Genomic DNA, 19,257 nt, shown 5'->3' on the forward strand with positions numbered 1-19,257 from the left:
ACCTGGGTTTGATCCCTGGGTCAGGAAGATCCTCTGGAGAAGAGAATGGCACCCACTCCAGTATTCTTGGCCTGAAGAATTCCATGGACAGAGGAGCATGGCAGGCTACAGTCCATGGGGTCACAAGGAGTCACACTATTGAGTGACTAAAACTTTCACTTTCACTTTTTTCTTCTTGGAGTCAGGCTAAACAGAGCAACATGGTTCTGCTCTAACTAGCAAATGAAATATGATCTGTAGGTACAGAGGCTTCTCAAAACTTTTCACTTAAATTTCAATGAGAGGGGGAAAAAAAGATGCAGAATAGTGTATATCATCAGTATGCTACATTTTTTAAAAGGGGGACAGTAAGAACTAATTTGCATTTGCCTGAATTTGCATAAAGAAATGCTGGAAGCTGAAACAAGACATCTAATACATTAATAGGAAGTGAAGGGTTAACAGGGTTGACAGAGAGGGAGTGAGCAGGTGTCTCTGAATACAAGTAGGTATCATTTGATATGGTTGTACTTTTACACCATGTCAGTATATAACTTATTAAAACCACAATGAAATATCCTTTCCTGTAAAATAATGAGCCAAGAGTTAAAGGTTCCAGGTTCTAGCCTTACCTCTGATTCTAGTTAGCTGTGAGGCCTGAGGTAGTCTGTGGGTCTCAGAATGGGATAGATGGCCTCTAAGCTCCCTCTCTATCCCAAAACTGCACAGAAGTAATCAGTCACAAGACAAAATAAAAGAGTAAACCGAGCTTGTACCAAAGTGTTTACTAAGAGAATAAATTAACAGCAGGTGAGCTCTCTCTTAGCCAAGCTACCATGACTGACAGATTTTACAATTTCTATCTCCTATTTAAAATAAATTATCTGAATTTTTAAAAACAAGATAGTAATCATGAGAAATTTTAACAAAACCAAATGTTACCTAAGGACATGATACAAAAGGAGTTCTTAGTAAAACTGAAGCATAAATGACTTTCCCTTAAGCTAGATTAACTGAAGGTGTCCAAATCTCCCAGATTTGTAAATAATTCAGAAGCAAGGAAATTGAAGAATTATGCACTCTAGCTAGAAGTATGTTCAGTGTTTTGAACCAAGACACAACCCAGACTCTATTATTTTTCAAGTAAAAATCTTCATATTGTAGTTAAATGACCAATTTAATATGCTGTAGAAATGTTTATTAAGTTCCACTCTGTACATCCCAATTGCCCATTTAATAAAGTTACCAGCAAATATAAAATCAATAATAACAAATGACTACTGTGGAACTTCTACATATAGAGACTAGGCTGACTTATATTTGACCTAAAACATCTATTAACAAAGTACAGCATGGGGACGTACAGCATGGGGACTATAGTTATTAACATTTTACTGTATTTTTGATAGCTGCTGAGAATGAAGCTCTTAAACATCTTTATCACAAGAAAAAAATGTTATCACTATGTACAGTGGTGGAGCTTAACTAGATTTACTGTGATCACTTCACAATAGTTTATACGAATATCAAATCATTACATTGTACACCTGAAACTAATGTTATATGTCAATTGTATCTAAATTAAAATTAAAATATATTAAAGACCAGGCTTCCCTGGTGGCTTAGAGGTTAAAGCGTCTGCCTGCAATGCAGGAGACCTGGGTTCGATCCCTGGGTCGGGAAGATCCCCCGGAGAAGGAAATGGCAACCCACCCCAGTATCCTTGCCTGGAGAATCCCATGGATGGAGGAGCCTGGTGGGCTACAGTCCACGGGGTCGCAAAGAGTCAGACACGACTGAGCAACTTCACTTAAAGACTGTTAATCTTAGGAGACTAATATGATGGAGCATAAGGAAAGACAAGTAATTAAGAGTTAGAGAAAAGACCCTTCCCCAGTTCCCCCACTGCAAGGTCTTGCTTTGAGGGGTATCCTGTTCTCAGGTTTCTGTACCATGTGCATTTATCCCACCAGATCACCAGGACAAAGATTTTTGCCGCCTGCCATCTTCACTGTTGTACTTCCAGTGCCTAGCATGTTGTCTGGTACCCAGCAGGTCCCCGATAAATGACATTAAAGCAAGTTAACTCTAAAATACTTCATTAAAGAATAAAGACGTAATGCTCAATAAAAATCTCATATTCAGAATAATGCCTAGCTCCCCAAGAAAATAAATCCCATAACTCATGTGGAACCACTCATTTAAAGTTCCTAAATAGAAGAAACTAGGCAGAGGTCACCCTGGCTTACTTTAAGTATAGGAAGAGAAAAAAATGGATATCTACTGTTTGTCTTCATTCAAGACTCTGGCTATTTTAAAGACTGAAAGAAAAGTAAAACATCAGTGCATAATAGTGTGGACAGTAGGCTATCATTGTATTTTTTAAATAATTTATTTATCTTTGGCTGTGCTGGGTCTCCACTGCTATATGGGCTTTTCTCTAGTTTCAGCAAGCAGGGGCTACTCTCTAGTGGCGGTGAGTGGGCTTCTCATTGAGGTGGCTTTTCCTGCTGCAGAGCAGGGCTCTAGGGTGCGCGGGCTTCAGTAGTTGCGGTTCTCAGGCTCTAGAGCTCAGGCTCAACTGTTGTGGCACACAGGCTTAGTTAATCCCCTGTATGTGGGATATTCCCAGATCAACGATCGAACCCAGGTCTCCTGCACTGGCAGGTAGATTCTTTACCACTGAGCCACCAGGGAAGCCCTATAACTGTATTTTAAAAATCACACTTATATATGCAGAGAACATCTCTGGAAGCTACATCACAAACCAGCTGTATGGGGTAATTCTCACTGCATACCCTTTGGCAGAATTTGAATTTTTCACCAGGTTATGTATTATTCTGGGCAGTAGTGGGTGGGATGTCTCACCCACTGTCTGTTGGATGAAAGCAGAGCGGCCTCCTCCATGGGAATCAACACCAAGCCAGCCCTTGATGAGGACATACAAGGCTCACAAGGGAAAAGCACACAGAAAATGTCAAACGGATGACAGATGTTCTAGACAAGTCTAACAGGTATCATGTCAAACTTTGCCTACTGCTCAATCCTAGGCTTGTTGAAAGAAACACATCCACTGAGATTATCAAAATGCCATGCCACGTTTCCCCAAATGCGGTCGGTGTTCAATGGTTCCCAGGGGAAGGAAAAGGCAGCCCTGCGTCATCTGTTTTTCATAGCTTGGATGTTCACTCTCAGAAAACTGTTTCCATATATCACCCTCGTATTAGAGGATTATTCACATCTCTTCTTCCTCCAGGCTCTCTTTCCCACATTAAAAAGACACAACGTGTACATTTTTTATACCATCCCTGAAAGGCTTTTTACTATAACCAGGCTCTCTAATGGAAGTCAGATTTCTGAGCTTAAGCTGGCATTTACAAAGTCCACCCTCTGTGAGACCAACCTGCCCAAGTTCATATGCTGTACAGAGAATATACTGTGTAGAAAAAGCACTGATAGGAATAAGTAATTCTCCAGTGTGAGCTGTGATAATAGACTCACAGCAGGCTAGGACCTCAGTGACCTGGTTTTTGATTCTTCAGTTATTCCCATCACCATTAGCTCGCTGCTTATGGAGCAGCTGACATGCAAAGGGATGAAGTGATCTTCCTAAGGATATTAGGAGGATTCCTTATCCAGGCCTCAGGAAAGAGAAACGTGTTCAATAAAGACTCATCTTCAATGTTGGGAATTAAGTTCATGCCAAGAAATTCTGCAATAAAACAAAGGAAGACAAAGTTCCTCCAGTTTGAACATCTAAGTTTCCAAATACAGAAGGTCTTCAAGGAGTCCAGAAGAATCTGTTGTATTCAACAGTATGCAGGGGAAGAGTTTATGGAAGCTAAAGAACTATACTTTCCTCGCTAAGTTGGAAATGATACCTCATGAGCAAAAAAAATATTGCTCAGTCTACCTTTCAGAAGTATCAATAAAATAATACTCTGATCTTTAAATGTACTAATAAATTGGTAAAATTCTGATACTCTAAAAAAATTTCATTCTGAACCCAAAAACTGTTCTATGGAAGTAAACTGGATATTAGCCAGGAAGACTAAAAAAGAAAAAGGGATTAAGAGATAAACAAAGGTTAAAACAGAAATGATTTTAACACAAGTGAGCTCCTGGGACAGCAAAAACACAAACAAGGTAAATTCTTAACCCGTATTTAACATGAATTCTCAAGCGACTCAGATGCTCCAAAATTTATACATACAGTAGCTAAATCATATAGGTTTTAAAAAACCTTCCTCCTAAAGTTTTTTAACTTAATGCCACTTAGTGAAATCCAAGAGAACAAATTCATGGTTTAATCATTTCTGACCTCTTTGGAACTGGACAGATGCAAGGAAAATTGCAACTTGTTGAGAACAACTTTCAAACATATCCTGCAAAACATCTTATTCCTGGCAGATTTTTCAAAGATATCTGTATGTACACACAAATACATACCTAAGTATCTATATAACTAAGTGTCATGCATCAAGTAGATATGCAATAGAAGAAAAGTAGGAGTTACATGGCAGGACAACTTCAGCAGATAAACACAAACACTACTATTGTACCCTGTTCTGGTTGTTCATATCACTTCTCTGCTAGAAAAGAAATTCCAATGAACTCCCGATATACAGACAGTTTTCTCGCTACAAAGGGACTTTTGTTTGAATCCCCCACAAGTGACAAGGTCAATCTTAACCAATCTTGACATTTCTATGGAACCTTTCCACCAAATTTTTTTCCAAGTTCAAATCATTTCCTGAAACCTATTTGAAATCCAAAGAAAACACTTCATAGATAAAGTATAGGGTAAATTCTTTAACAAATGCCATTCATGACACACATTTTCCTCAGTATTTTTCTACAAATATACTTGCAAAATCTAAAATCACAAGGCTTGATTGTGAGTTAATCCACATCCTTAAAAAGTTAGACTCAGAGTATGGTAATAATACACTGAATTAATATTTAAAACTGTGTTCACCTGTATTCCTAGCATATGGAAAGTGATTTCAGAATTTTTTTAATAAAACCGTATTTTCACAGCTTTTACACAAGTTGACATTTTCAAAAGTTAAAACATTTTACCATGGGGTTTCTCTGTATTTACATAACTAAGGGATAAAGAATTCTTTCATTTAAGTCCTAAGAAAGACTTGTAAACTCATTTTTTATGAAAGTTTATTTTAGAAACATTAGTTTTTCAAAGAAGCAGAAAAGTATAATTGGAATTCAGACAGCATTTCCCAAATAAGCATTTTCTTTTCTTCCTTGGAGTTTACTATAAGCAACTTGGATATCTTTTTAATTTTACTGTACTGTTGAATGTTGGGGCACCTGATGAGATAGCAACTATGTAGGGCACTTCTGTAATCAACTGGCTTATTTCTAGAGAATACTGCAACATTTCAACCATGGAGAAGCATTCAGATACTGCTTATGATAAAGATACTGGAAAATACCCCTCACTTAGAGCACATTATCCACAAGGAAATGACAAGCCAATGATGTCTATGACATGCCTCGGAGCTGTGTCAGAAAACTGGATGCTCTTTGCTTTTAAGGTATTCACATTCTAAGGGGTCAAAGACATTCAAGTTGAAAATGCATCTCATCACTCTCCACGACTAGCTTCATGGGTGATATATATCAAAAAGAGCAAATCCTAATATTTTTCCAGATAAGTAATCCTTAGCAGAAGCCTAAAGTGAAATTTAGTTCTTTGGGCTGAAACCTTAAACATACTTAGAATACATGTAATTTTGCAAACGTGGTCTAGGAGAATGCATTCTAAAGAAAGAAAAAACTCACTATGAGTTTCAATTTCATTTAAGTAAATGATCTTAAATTTTCATAAAAGTAATTGGGGTCTCAGTCTCCTCACCTGCAAAAGGGAAATGATGGTGCATCACAGGACATGCTAAAGGATTAAATCAGATAAAACAAGAACTGTTGGAAAAACACAAAATTGATGCCCAGAGGCTGAAGAGTAATGCACAGCAATTAGAGGCAAGATCCCACAATAAACAAGCAATCAGAAAGCTTGAAAGAGCTTGCTTTTGAAACATAATTCATCAACCATCTTCCTTGTTCTTAAATCAAGTGCTAGATTTAACTTGGCTAAATCACAAAGTTTACATTAAAATCTTTTCCATCAGCCAGAAAAACTGTGTGGTCCTGTGCTTGTTTAACTTACAACTGGCAAAGTCAAAAATCCATTTAATGGTTCAAAATCCACAGTTGCAAATGCAGTACAGATGAAATACAGCAACTAAAATCCAGCCATTGTTTCTTTTTCCACAAAGTTCTACCCTAGTTTAAGATTGATAACTGCTAGTGACTACGCTTGGTAACACTTTCGTCTATCCCAACCAGGATCGTTAGCCAAGTTTAAATCTCCATGTGACAACTCAGAATCCACAGACTCTTGGAGCTTGCAAAAGCAATGCAAAAAGGCAAAAAAGTACATAATGGCCCAAATGTCTGCAAAAAATAACCAGGAGAACAGCCTGGTTGGCAGCTGGAACATGTCAGGGCCTGTTTTGAAGCCCTGGTCCAAAGAATGTACTACACACAAGCAAACACCAGTCTGAAAAGAAGCAAATAGCTCAGCTTTTAATCCTAAGTCATGATTAATACACTTTATGATTAGGGAAGAATCCATTTATTTTGAAATCATTCAATGTCAAAATAAAGATGATCACTACATGTTGCAAAGCTCGCCACAACCGTCTTGAATTATAAACATGCACACCATTGCCCAAGAGTCTTTACAAAACAAGACCTGTTCTTTAACCTAGTCCTAGACCAATGCCATCAGAGGCTAATACAGAGAGGATGTACGATATATACCAAAGTCAATAAATACAAAATCTAGAGATATTTCAGATTACCAGATTAGATGATCAAAATGACAATAACAATATCAACAAAACCATTGCTATTTGAGAGCTTACCAAGTGTTGAACTAACCCCTCTACATGTATTATCTCATTTACTTCTATACCAACCCAAGGAGGTTAGATATACTATTATCCCCACTAGACATCAGGAAACACTTAAGATTTAGAGTTAATAAGTACTTGCCTAACATATTACTGAAATGGCTCTCTCTATATATATATAAATTTGTATTTTTTTTTTTACATCTTGGTTGTACCACAAGACATATAGGATCTTAGTTCCCCAGGGATCGAATCCATACCCTCTGCAGTGGAAGCCAGGAGTCTTAATTGCTGGACTGCCAGTGAAGTCCCAAAATGGATATATACTTTAAAGTTTGAGGCTTTATTTGTGCTGTACACCTACAAAGCTTAATAATAATAAGTTTGAATATAAACATTCTAGTTGAAAATTATAAAATGTTACTTAACTTGAATTAATGCCAGTCACCATTTGACAAGAATAGGGTGAAGGTAGCACATATGCCTGGTGGCCAGGGTTCTAAAAGGAGGGTTAGGGCAGAAGCCTTCAGGTGTCAACAATCAGTATATCCTTGTTTTCTGTACACTGGCCACTTCCTCACCTGGGGCTGGGTCTCCTGAATCTCTTGATCCAGTGTTCATCTATTTAGCCCCACTGCTGGGTTGAAGTGAGGTATCCTCCAGTGGTGTGGAGACAAAAAGGGAATCTGGGCTCTGACTACAGCTCAAATAGGCTGTGACGAAAACTCCTGTTTATAGTCACACCTTTACTCCAACTTCATCAATTCCTGCACCTTCCAGAGGTGCCGGATTTAAATCTGATTCCTTCTTGGCTTTCTTCACTACCAATTTAAACTTTCTCAGATTACCTGAAGTAATCACTGCGAGTCTTTATGCTTTTTTTAGGTTTCAAAATATCATTCATTGCTGATATCTCTTTCTTGGTTTTGTTTAATTTTGTAAAAGCTTTTGTGCCTTTGTGCATTGACTATCCCATCATTTTTAATGGGATATCAGAAGGGAATAAACGTTAGAGCACATGGCTACTCAGGCATCTGCCTCCCATTAACTTTTACAGAGACTTTAGATACCCTCCCTGCTTTTCTTCAGTCTTAACTAAAAGGACTGGATCTACTAATAAAATATTTGGGGGCTCCCTGCCAGTCAAGTGGTTAAAACTCCTTGCATCCACTGCCAGGGGGCTCAATTCCTGTTTGAAGAACTAAGATCTTACATGCCATTCAACATGCAAAAAACAATTAAATTTAAAAAATAAATATTTGTTGTCTTTATGCCTCTACTTGAAATGATACTTAAATAATGACTGTTTATTACTTCAGACACTGGTTATTGGTAAAAGCTGAATAATGGGGGCTAAAATACCCACATTATTGTAGAGTTCTTGAGGTGAATTTCAAATTAATTTCTTTGTTGATTCATCTCAGAATAGAGAAAAAGTCATCATAAAAGTAACTTCTGAATGTCACTATCTCAAATGTCAGCTAAAGACGTTTGATTTTAGAAAGAACAGTTTTTCTGTTACATCTGCGAAATCGGGCAATTGCTTTAGTTACTGAAAAGCTTTGTAAAGTTGGTACCAAATAAAGTTGGTAAATTTATACTGGATACTGTGGAAGCAAAGAACATTTGCTAATGAAAAACAATGGCAATAGCCATTACTTCAGGGCAAAACTTAAACAGGTTCTACAACATAAGGAATTCCATACTCTCTGGCCAAGTTAAATTTAATATGTTTTTCTTTTAAAATTTAGCTTTATGAACTAGTCAGGAAAGACGAAATGCTAGTATTAATACTACAAAACTTTTGATAGTTTACTATCGATGTCTTCAAGTTGACAATTCTAATCACCAAATAGAGAAAACACTGCACAATATAGATACATTGTGCTGTTACTCGAGTAAAATGTCATTTTCTGTGTAATACAGTCGTTTTATAAAATAATATTGAAACGTGCATTTAACAGTATCCAGGGTTCCATGACATTTTCATTTGAATATAATCTGATTAAAATTAGATAAAAGAATCTTCTGGAGAAGCGAGTTCTGGGTGAGCCCCATTTTGTCTGCTTACTATTACTGTAATTTACTTCTCCACACTAAGCAGAAACTGGAGAATCTGGCATTAGCTGCTCATTACATGTTGGGAACAAATTCAGTTCCTCAGGACACAAAAGCACATTGATGGATATTTTTATTTTACTCGGCAGAAATTGAAGACAGCATAGTTTTAGCTTTCAATTACTTCCCAAAGAAATACCAATGTTTTAACTTTGTAATGAGAACAAGAAAAATAAGCATCTCAAAGTTCTTTAGCAGCATAATTTTAGAGGTTACAAATAATAGTATATACTATTATTGAAAAATGTAAAAGAAATAGCATAACCTAGACAATTAGAATGAAAACTCAGAATTAAGATTGAAAACATATTGTGTTATAAAAAATCAAAGAGAGTTTCATCTAGTCTTCATGTTGCAGAAAACTTTTTAATACAGAAGACCTTACTTAGACCTTAACCCCGTAGCTGTGAGGTTGATAATTTAGCCCTATACAAAAGGCAATTTCCTTTTCTGATAGTATCAGTCTTTTACCATCAATAGAGCTTAAACTTAAAAACAAGTGGAATTAAGATCATATTCTGTCCCAAATTCATGTAAATTAATCATACTTGGTCTTTTTCTATTAATATGACATCTAGCTATAAATTATTGTAAATAAACTGATATGTGAAAGCAGAACCGCCCCCCCAAAAAAAATAAAAAATGTTGAAAGTGTTAGTTGATCAGTCGTGTCCAACTCTGCAATCCCATGGACTGTAGCCTGCCAGAATTCCTGTCCATGGAATTCTCCAGGCAGGAATACTGGAGAGGGTTGCCATTTCCTTCTCCAGAGGATAAGGATGTATACAAACAGATGAAGTATATACTATATGTGATGTTTAATAATGAATTAAGTATTCATTCCTAAACACAAGATATCTAGTACTACATTTTTTTCATGGGATGTTTAGGGTTTTAGGACATCTTTGGGCCTCAAATGACAGAGACCATGAATCCAGGAAGATTTCCCGCATCTAAGTCAGAGGGAAATGGGCACAGTCGCAGATAGAAGGAAGTAGGTTGGCAGCTGGGAGGTCAAAGACTCTGCCTTAACACTGACCAAGGACATACTGGGACAGATGTAGCTCTTAATCATCCCAAGAAAAAGAAAAAAGCCACACCCTTTGTAGGAGGGGTCAAATACAAGACCAGTGGGGTTCCAACTGCCTCCCCGTGTATGCCTTTAAAGAAGGTTACAAAGCAAACAGCTGCCTGGCCTATGGCACTGACACAGGGGGTGACAGGCAGGCATTCAAGAGAAGGGCAATTCTCCACAGTCAAGGGGCTTGAGAAAGGTGCATGCAGTGCTTCTTACCCTCTCTGCTTCAATTCTGCCCCACCCTCCAGGTTCCTTAAACGTTCCTGTGCCGAAATTCTGACTATGGCTTTCTTTTTCTCTATCCATGCTTCTCAAGGAGGACACAACTAGCATCTGGGGGGTACAAGTCACGCTTGTCTGGGGGCAGTCCTACTAACACGTCTGGCACTTTCAGCTCCCATCTACTAATGCCAGTACAGTCCCAAGGTCACTGGAGCAAGCAAAAATACATTCTGAATGCCCCAAGGAGGCAAACTCAACGAACACCAGCAGTTCAAAATCAACTCTACAAGCTCTAGTATCTCATTTAAACCCACAGTGCCAAGAACGTACACGACTCAAAACTACATCTTGTGTCAAGATTTTCCTGGATTTCTAATCCTTCTCCTTTCAACTAGACATCTTCCCCTCATGCTCCACAGTTATTTTGAGCTTGCCCCAAATTGAATTCCCTTATCTCCCTCAATAAGCCTCAACCTGCTTTTCTTACACCCTGGCTAATAAAACCATCATTCAAGGTCAATGAGGCAGAAACTGGGAGGCAAACAAAACTCTTCCTCTTTCTCAACAAGCCCTCAGAATTTTAAGTTCTAAATATCCCTCAAGTCCTTCCTCTTAGGACTGCTATCAGATTCCCATCATCTCTGGCTGTGTTTAGCAATGGCCCCAAATTTTTCACCATCTTCACCTCCTCTCTAATGTAAACACTGTACTACTATCATCTCCCAGGTCACCAGTTCACTTCCCAACTTCATTGCTCATTATGCCCACCCAGCCTTCAGGAAACAGAAAAAGATCCTCAGCAGGAACACAAAAGCCTTCACCATCTTGTCTCATCTTCGCCTCTGATTCTCACCAGGGGCTCTAGGCCCACAAACTTTAGCTTGACCTAAATCTGCCCAACTGGGGGAAGCACCCTAGTCTAGGATGCCTCTGCACACACACTGGGGAAGCTCCACTGGCAATCACCGACCAGTGAGGACCAAGAGCCACAGGGCAGATGCTTCCTGTCCAAAATGCTCTAGAACCCAGGCATCTGGCAGAATAAGAGGCTCCACATGTATTGACTGAAATGAACAATTCTTTATATAGAAAATTCAGTAGGAATATCCACTGACAAATGCATACACCCAGAATCAGAATGGTCTTGTCTGTTTTCATATAATGTCATCTTTCACAGAAGGGCTTCTTGGTGACACTTACTGGCAAACAGTGAAGAACTCAAGCAATTATAAGGAGGACCAGACATCACACTATTGAGTCAAATGCTGAGCATGCAGTGATCTCAGTCTCCACTAAATATCCCATCACCTACAGAGACAATTTTTCATCAGGTAAAAGTAAAGCAATGAAGACAGTCTTGATTATGCCACACTTAATAATGCCACACAATCAGTAATCAGTTGAGACACTGTTCATTAGTTAAGTCAAGGAAAAAAATGAAAATTTTATGATTTCTTAAGACTGGAAACTCTTTCATGGGTAGCACACTGAGAGTCGCTCTTGGAGCCCAAACGCTGAAAATTCAACAAGCAGGCATTACATAATGAAATAGGTTTTGTAAATCTTCTGAGCACTTTGAATTTTTAAAAGGCCATATTTAAGACTTCCCTGGTGGGTCCAGTGGCTACAATTCTGCATTCCCAATGCAGGGGGCCCACGTTCAATCCCTGGTCAGGGAACAAGAGTTCACATGCTGCAACTAAAGATCCCGTAGGCCACAACTAAGACTCAGCACAAGTGAAGTTGCTCAGTCGTGTCTGACTCCTTGCAATCCCATGGACTGTAGCCTACCAGGCTCCTCCGTCCATGGAATTTTCCGGCAAGAGTACTGGAATGGGTTGCCATTTCCTTGTACAGGGGATCTTCTCGAACCAGGGATCAAAACCAGGTCTCCCACATTGCAGGCATATGCTTTACCATCTGAGCGATCAGGGACTCAGCACAGCCAGATAAAAAAATTAAAATAAATTAAAAAAAAAAAAAACGCTGTATCTAAAATGAATGTTTCAAACTTAAACTTTTGTAATGTAAGTTATTATGATACAGACATAGGATTACCATGTAGAAGCTAATCATTCTTAGTTGAAATATAACAAGAGATTAAATTACACAGGTAGGCATCTCTCCAAACTAAAACACTGCATTTCAAATAAAAACAGAAAAAAAAATGTAAAGGATAAAGATGTTTCTTTTTTATCATTTAATGGAGGTTGAGATGTTTTTGTTTTAAAAATTAAAAATAGACAAAAAATGTCCAGAATAGCCTCTTAATTATAAGTTACTATCAAAATGAAAACATTTAGATAAAATCATAAGAGATTTAAATTTTGTCAGGGAAATTAAAATAATAAAATGTTCATCTATAATTGAAATGAAATGACTTATTTCAGGGTTAACCAATTATGCATTTTTTTTTAATCTCCATTTTATAGCTAAGTTGGAGAGGTTCAGAAACCTTCTCAAGCCTAACCTACTACCTGCTGGGGCCCAGGCTCTTTCTAAATCACGCACTGATACATGAGCAGTGCAATCAAGGACCCAAAACATCCTTTGTTCAAGAACTGCTGTTACTCAACAATCAGAATTGACTAGCAGCTTTCTCAAGAGCCATTGATAGGCTGTGAGAAGTGGACTCATGGCCACACAATTCAAAGAACAGTTCCAAAGAGGAGTAAAAATGTGCACCATGATTTTCAGAAAATAAATTCTAATTAAAATCATAACTTACATGCTATAGTTATCAAAACAGTAATAATTCTGTGTAGCAATATAACTAATATAGAGATTTATTGTCATAGTTAAAACAAAGTACAAGTTAAAATGAAAGAGACTCTTTGAAATCTGAACACCTGTAGAACCAGGACACACCATCTAAGGCTCTCCTTTTGTTCTCTTCACTAAAAGGAGAACGATTTTTCATTTCTCTTAACAAAATGGGCATTCTCTTAACAAGAATGGTGCCCCCCAAAAAAGCAATGGGCTGAACACAAGCAACGACTCAGGTTCTAAAGAGGACTTTTCAAGCTGCAGCACATGTCACCACCTGCACACCACAGGCCTTTCTTCTCTAAGGTTCAACAGGTCCTCTGAACATGAATTTTTAAGTATCCGTGTCAGACACAAGATTGCCAAGATCTTTTCTTGTGGCAGAATCTGGCTTCAGAAGTTGTGTAACTAGCATAAAATACTAGGAGCACTCACTGATCTGACCATGAATCTCATCTCTGCTGTAGCCCAAACTCACACACTAACCTGTTCATCACAGAATGTTCAATCTTGTAATTCCAAAGGAAAATCTATTATACCTGCACACAGAGACGGAGCCAGGAACACCTTCGCATTACCATCACTGCCTACCTGGCTCTGTCCTAAAGTGACAAATGAACAACATCCAGATTCACCAAGGATATTCACGCCCTTGTGGCAGGTCCAGCCTTTGTGGGCCCTGAAGCCTATACAATTTGGAGGCCCTCTAAGAAAAAATCAGGCACTATAGCAAATATTTAAAAGATGCCCTTGCAAAGTAAGCAGACTTAAAGCTTAAGCTTCACAAGTTGAACGATAAACCCACCTTTGACTCAAATAAAAAATTGCCAATATTCAAACCATTTTGACCACCCAAAACAGCAACTTTGCACGGCTCAATTTAGTACACTGCTGCATAAGACTCCAGTACAGCTATGTAGTTCCTCAGGACAGAAGAGTTCACAACTGAGGTACAAACTGAGCTTCCTGCCCTCATTAAAAATATAATAATAATGAAAGTTTTTCTAACAGTGCTTATGGAAAGTGAAACAGGGAAACCTACAGAAATCATTATGGACACTATGACTGCACTTTAAAAATAATATATACATATCTTAACAAAGCAAGAGTGTGAAAATGTAAACAAATAATTTTTGTATTTAAATGTTATGATCATGAGTTACTTTTTTCTTTTCCAAATAAATGTTGTTATATTACTGGCATAATTAAAAAGGGAAAATAAAAGGGATAAAGTAGGGAGAAAAACAAGGAATATGGAGACCTCAGATACAAACGTCTGCTGTGTTGATTTACTACACACTTAGCATCTATTTACACATCAGCAACTTGAAACAGACCTTAAATTTACTCCAAGGGACAAAGATAAAAGCCGACTGAACAAATGAGAGGCTTCACACCTCTCCTTTTTAGAGAACCCAGATGTTTGTTAGTAAGGAATATCTAAAGGCAAATGAAAGTGAACTTACTTTTTGCTTGCCTCACAGACATCTGTAATATTGGAGAAAAGATGGTGACTCTCGGTTTTGGTCATCGTATTACTCAGTGCTTTAGAATTTTTAAACATTCGTATCAAGATCTCCAAACTGAGTAAATATGAATGTTCAGAGGATATGACTTCAAAAATAGCCTGAAGAGGAGGAAGAAGAAATGAGTTGTTAATTCTTTCAATTAAAGAATTTAAATCGAGCTCTCATAATTCTGCTCTAAGAATAACAGTATCTTTAAAAATGCAAAACTGTAAGTATAAAAATAAAAAAAGTACATTACCAAACTACTGTCTTTATATAAGGCACATATACCCAAATTTTGAGAAGCACAGTCACTGCCTAGAATGTAAATAGGAAAATATGAAAGCACTTGGCATCCTGAGGTCATGTTTTGCCAGAGGGCAGAATCTCCGGGAGGAAGCTAGGGCAGGTCGTAAAACCTCAGGGTGACATTCATTAACCTTTGGGGTCATCTCCTCCAGCCCTGATTTCAAAGCATGCTGTTCTGGGACAGTGAAGATTTATGGACCTCCCTTGGGATTCAGAGACAATTTCTCACAAATCCATTTCTTCCTCCCCTATGGGTCCTTTCTCTCCCTGTGTTTTAATTCAACTAATTTGTAGTTAATATGAGCAAATATTCTGGGTGTATTAAAGAGCATGTCTGGACCTACCCTCAAAAGGTTCTTATCAGCCACAGGAATTCTTTTATATAAACTCATACAATCGAAAGTAATTCTGTCCAATAAGTCACTCTTTCTGCCCTCTTCAGTGTCTCAAGAAGGAGTGAAGGACCCTCAGCAGAAACTCTTGGTGTCAGGCACACAGTGGTGGTTCACCTGATAAGCCTTCATTAACGATGAAAAGCCAACCCACATATGTGGAGAGATACCAACACCCTGTGTAAGGAATTCATCTCGGGCCTTAACAAAATCAGATTCTCCTAGAATGGCCAGGCAGAGAGAATTCCTCCTCAGGGAAGGGTGAACATCCTTGCGGGCTTGCAATTCCCATCCTTCCTGGAGATCTTCCCTAATAACAGAGCCATCATCACCTTGGCCTCCAGGGCTCCTCCCCTTAGGGCTTGGCCCAGAGGGACCCAGAAGAGTCTCCTTATAAGAACTAATGCTCCAGCTGAGGTCAGGTGGGAGCAGGCAGGCACAGGCAGGTGGATGCCCCGCTGCTGGCAGGTGGGCCATACTCTGTAATACTCTGTAAATCAGGTTAGTGGTGCTAATCTCATTGTTCACCTCTATTCTTAGCATCCATAATCATTTAGGTAAGTCTTACTTCAACGTGCTGATCTAACCTTGGTTGTGTTCCAGGGACTTTAAGTGATATAACCATCTAATGATTATGTCATTAGATGTAAAGACAAGGACATTAATAAGAGTTTCATTTAACTTGTATCTTGTGTGATTCTACTCAGTTAATAAAATTATCCCCAGGAAATGTAATACAGACTAAAGAAAGTTCACTCTTCCTGACCAAAAATAATGGACTTCAGGTTGTTGATGGATATGGTGCCTTGGAATGATTAAAAACATTTCAAAGTAGGGGCTTTTGTAATCAAATCCAAAATGTGAAGATTCAAACAAAATGATATGATAAACTATACAGAATAGATCACAGGAAAACATGAGTATGAGGTAGTTTAATATACTACATGTAATGTAATAACTTAAAACATCCTGCAATAGAAACATCAACTACTTAAAGGCAAATCACATTAGATCTGTTAAATATCAGTACAAGAACAGAAATAAATCATAATTAGATTTGCTGCTATCATTACATTTTTATATCACAAATCTGAATAAGTATTCTCAAAATGTAAGGGAAATGGAATAGATTTAAAAGAAAAGAAATATCCTAACAGGATCAGGACCCTGGAGAAGCTCTTGAGCTGTTTATGCCACAATGTTAACAGTTAAAAAAAAAAAAAAAAATACCGCCTACTGTCCATCATTAGGAGAACATATTTTCTTTAGAAGTATTTATAGAATGGAATACTATATAGTAGTTTGAATAAATGACCTAGGTTAATATGTCTTTACATGGATAAATCTCAAAAGCAACGTTAAATGCAAAAAGCAGTCAACCAAAACATACGTTCAGAATCATATAATCTACCTACATCTTAACAGGCACACACAAACATATGTACATAAATAGATGTAATACGTGAACAGATGGATACCCATAGATACATAATTATAGTCGTCTCTAGGGAGGAGAGGAAAGGAATGAAAGGAGGAGAATGTAAGACTTCTATTTTATTGAAAGTCATATTTTCTTTAGAAAAATTAGAAAAATTATAAATGTAATAATTTTTAAAATTCTCTGTGATGTATACAGCAATGTTATACACTATTCTGATTTTTTTTAAATAGTCCTATAATTCACCCTTATATTCTTGTGCTATTGCAAGCCAATGAAATAAGAAAGGGGTACCTCATATCCTCTATGGAATTTATTTATATGCATACATATGGCTAAGCTTATTTATCTCCAAACTCATATACATAAGACAGAAAGAAAGTGCTTTGAGAACTTCAAAATATTATTACAATGAGCAATTTTCTTAAGCTGCATTTACTAAATTTCAAGTTATGAAACTATTGCTATCTGTTCTACTTTCTATTAAGCAAACGTGTTTTGGTATAATTTTAGATTTCTAGAAATCTTGCAAAGAGGGTTCAGAGTTTTTCCACTATCATCCTTTTTCAGTTCCAGAATCTAATCAATATCTTTTCCGTTTTTCAACATATTTCTTCCAATGTAAATATTATGCCTGGACTAGGTGCTTTGTTAAGTTAAAATGACATTTTGTTTTTAGTTTTTGTTTGCTTAATTGCTCAGTCATGTCCAACTTTTTGCAATCCCATAGACTGCAGGGTCCTCTGTTCATGGGACTCTCTAGGAAAGAATACTGGAGTGGGTAGCCATTCCCTTCTCCAGGGGATCTTCCTGACCCAGCAATTGAACCTGGGTCTCCTGCATTGCAGGCAGATTCTTTACAGTCTGAACCACCAAGGACTAGGTGCTTTGTTAAATTAAAATGACATTGGGATATTTTAAATTTTCTTTTCTGGGAGCTTACATGTAATTTTATTTGACAATAATCACATAACCTTTTTGTAAAAAAAAAAAGAAAAGAAAATGAATACACTGTCAGAGGAAAATGCTCAACAAAACAGGCACCCCTGAGAATCCTAAAGAATCTGCTTGGTAGAAAATATACCTTTTGGAACTTCCCTGGTGGTCCAGTAAGACTCTGTGCTCCCAATTCAGGGGACCCGGGTTCAGTTCCTGGTTAGAGGACTAGATCCCACAAGCTGCAACTAAGATCCAGCACAGCCAAATAAATTAATTAAATTTCAAAAAAAAAAAAATACCTCTTGTCGCTTTCTTTCCTCCTGGCTAACTGTTTGAGATAATCCATTTCTTTTCACCTAGAGCAAAAAGCAAAATAAAGTTGAGCTCATTTACTTTCATAAACAACTTTTTTATTATGTAAGGCATAATTTTATGCCCTTCAAATATGAATTAACTGCAAAATGCTGAATTCAGTACATATTAATTTTGAGTCTCATATCCCTCAGATGACATTTAATCACATTAATAAATTAGCATAGTACAACATTAAAGGAATGAAAAGTGTCTAGAACACTACCCAATGGGTTTGAGTTAATTTGTTCTGGTCTTAGTTCTGGCTATTCCTAAAGTACTTACAAAATTAATCTCCCAATTCATAAGTGAAGAAGTCCCTGATAATAAAAGAAAGGAAGCCACTGCCCTAAGTTTACTGCTTAGAAACGCTGGTCAGTGATGTGGTGTCCTTATTACATTGAAAGTGTAATTTTAACACTACGTGAACCATCTGTGAAAACAGAGACTCAACGGAATACCAATGCTCTTTATACAAAACCAATCAAACAAGAAAACACAGTCCTCTTGGCCCAATTTCAACAGGTTTGGGGGCATATTTAATTTTGACAAATAAGGAAGTTAATCTGATATTCTTTGATGAAGCAAGAGTACCTGCAAGAGCCAAGAATGCCAGTACCATACCTGGAATAATGCAGTTGTGTCCCTAGTTGAATTCCGAAGTCCTTATCTCAACTGTTATACATTTCTCCTTGATTGCTGCAGTTCCTACCAAAATTCAGTCTCTAATTCAGAACAGAGGTTGAATTATGAACCCCATGAAGGCAGGACCTGGAGTCTGTTCTAATATACCTGGCCCTGAGTCCAGCACGTGAAAGACATTCATGTTTTTCAGTTAAAGTTTAATTAACGAAAAGTAAGGCATGTACACAATACCAACCAATTAGATCTTGCACTTAACAGAAGAGCAGCAAAAAAGGAGAATGTCCTCCCCTTGTGTGAAAAAGCAATAGCAATAAAATGCAACAGAGGTCTTCAAACGTTTTGCTATCTACTTCCTAAAAAAGCTAACAAACCATGTTCCCTTAGAACCATTTTATGTTGACATTTCAAATTTTCATCCAAAATTTAAAGAATCTTAAAGACATATCTTCCTCTTAATTGTAAATCTAGACATTTTAACCATGTGCTATCATATTCTTTTAAATGGGTCGCCAAGAGTCAGACACGACTAAGCAACTTCACTTTCACTTTTCACTTTGATGCACTGGAGAGGGAA

General features: G+C 37.5%; 1 protein-coding gene across 5 annotated transcripts in view; it reads right to left on the minus strand.

Annotated features, from left to right (window-relative positions):
- Positions 1–19,257, minus strand: part of ARHGEF26 (Rho guanine nucleotide exchange factor 26) — a 138,394-nt gene that overhangs the window by 91,269 nt on the left and 27,868 nt on the right. For all 5 annotated transcript variants that reach the window (XM_055569287.1, XM_055569284.1, XM_055569282.1 and 2 more), the window contains 2 exons: positions 17,987–18,043; positions 14,568–14,728 (listed from right to left, as the gene is read on the minus strand). In XM_055569287.1, the coding sequence (XP_055425262.1) occupies positions 14,568–14,728; positions 17,987–18,043 (218 nt within the window). The remainder of the gene's footprint in view (positions 1–14,567; positions 14,729–17,986; positions 18,044–19,257) is intronic.

Source organism: Bubalus kerabau, chromosome 2, assembly GCF_029407905.1.
Source record: "Bubalus kerabau isolate K-KA32 ecotype Philippines breed swamp buffalo chromosome 2, PCC_UOA_SB_1v2, whole genome shotgun sequence".
Lineage (NCBI taxonomy): Eukaryota > Metazoa > Chordata > Mammalia > Artiodactyla > Bovidae > Bubalus > Bubalus kerabau.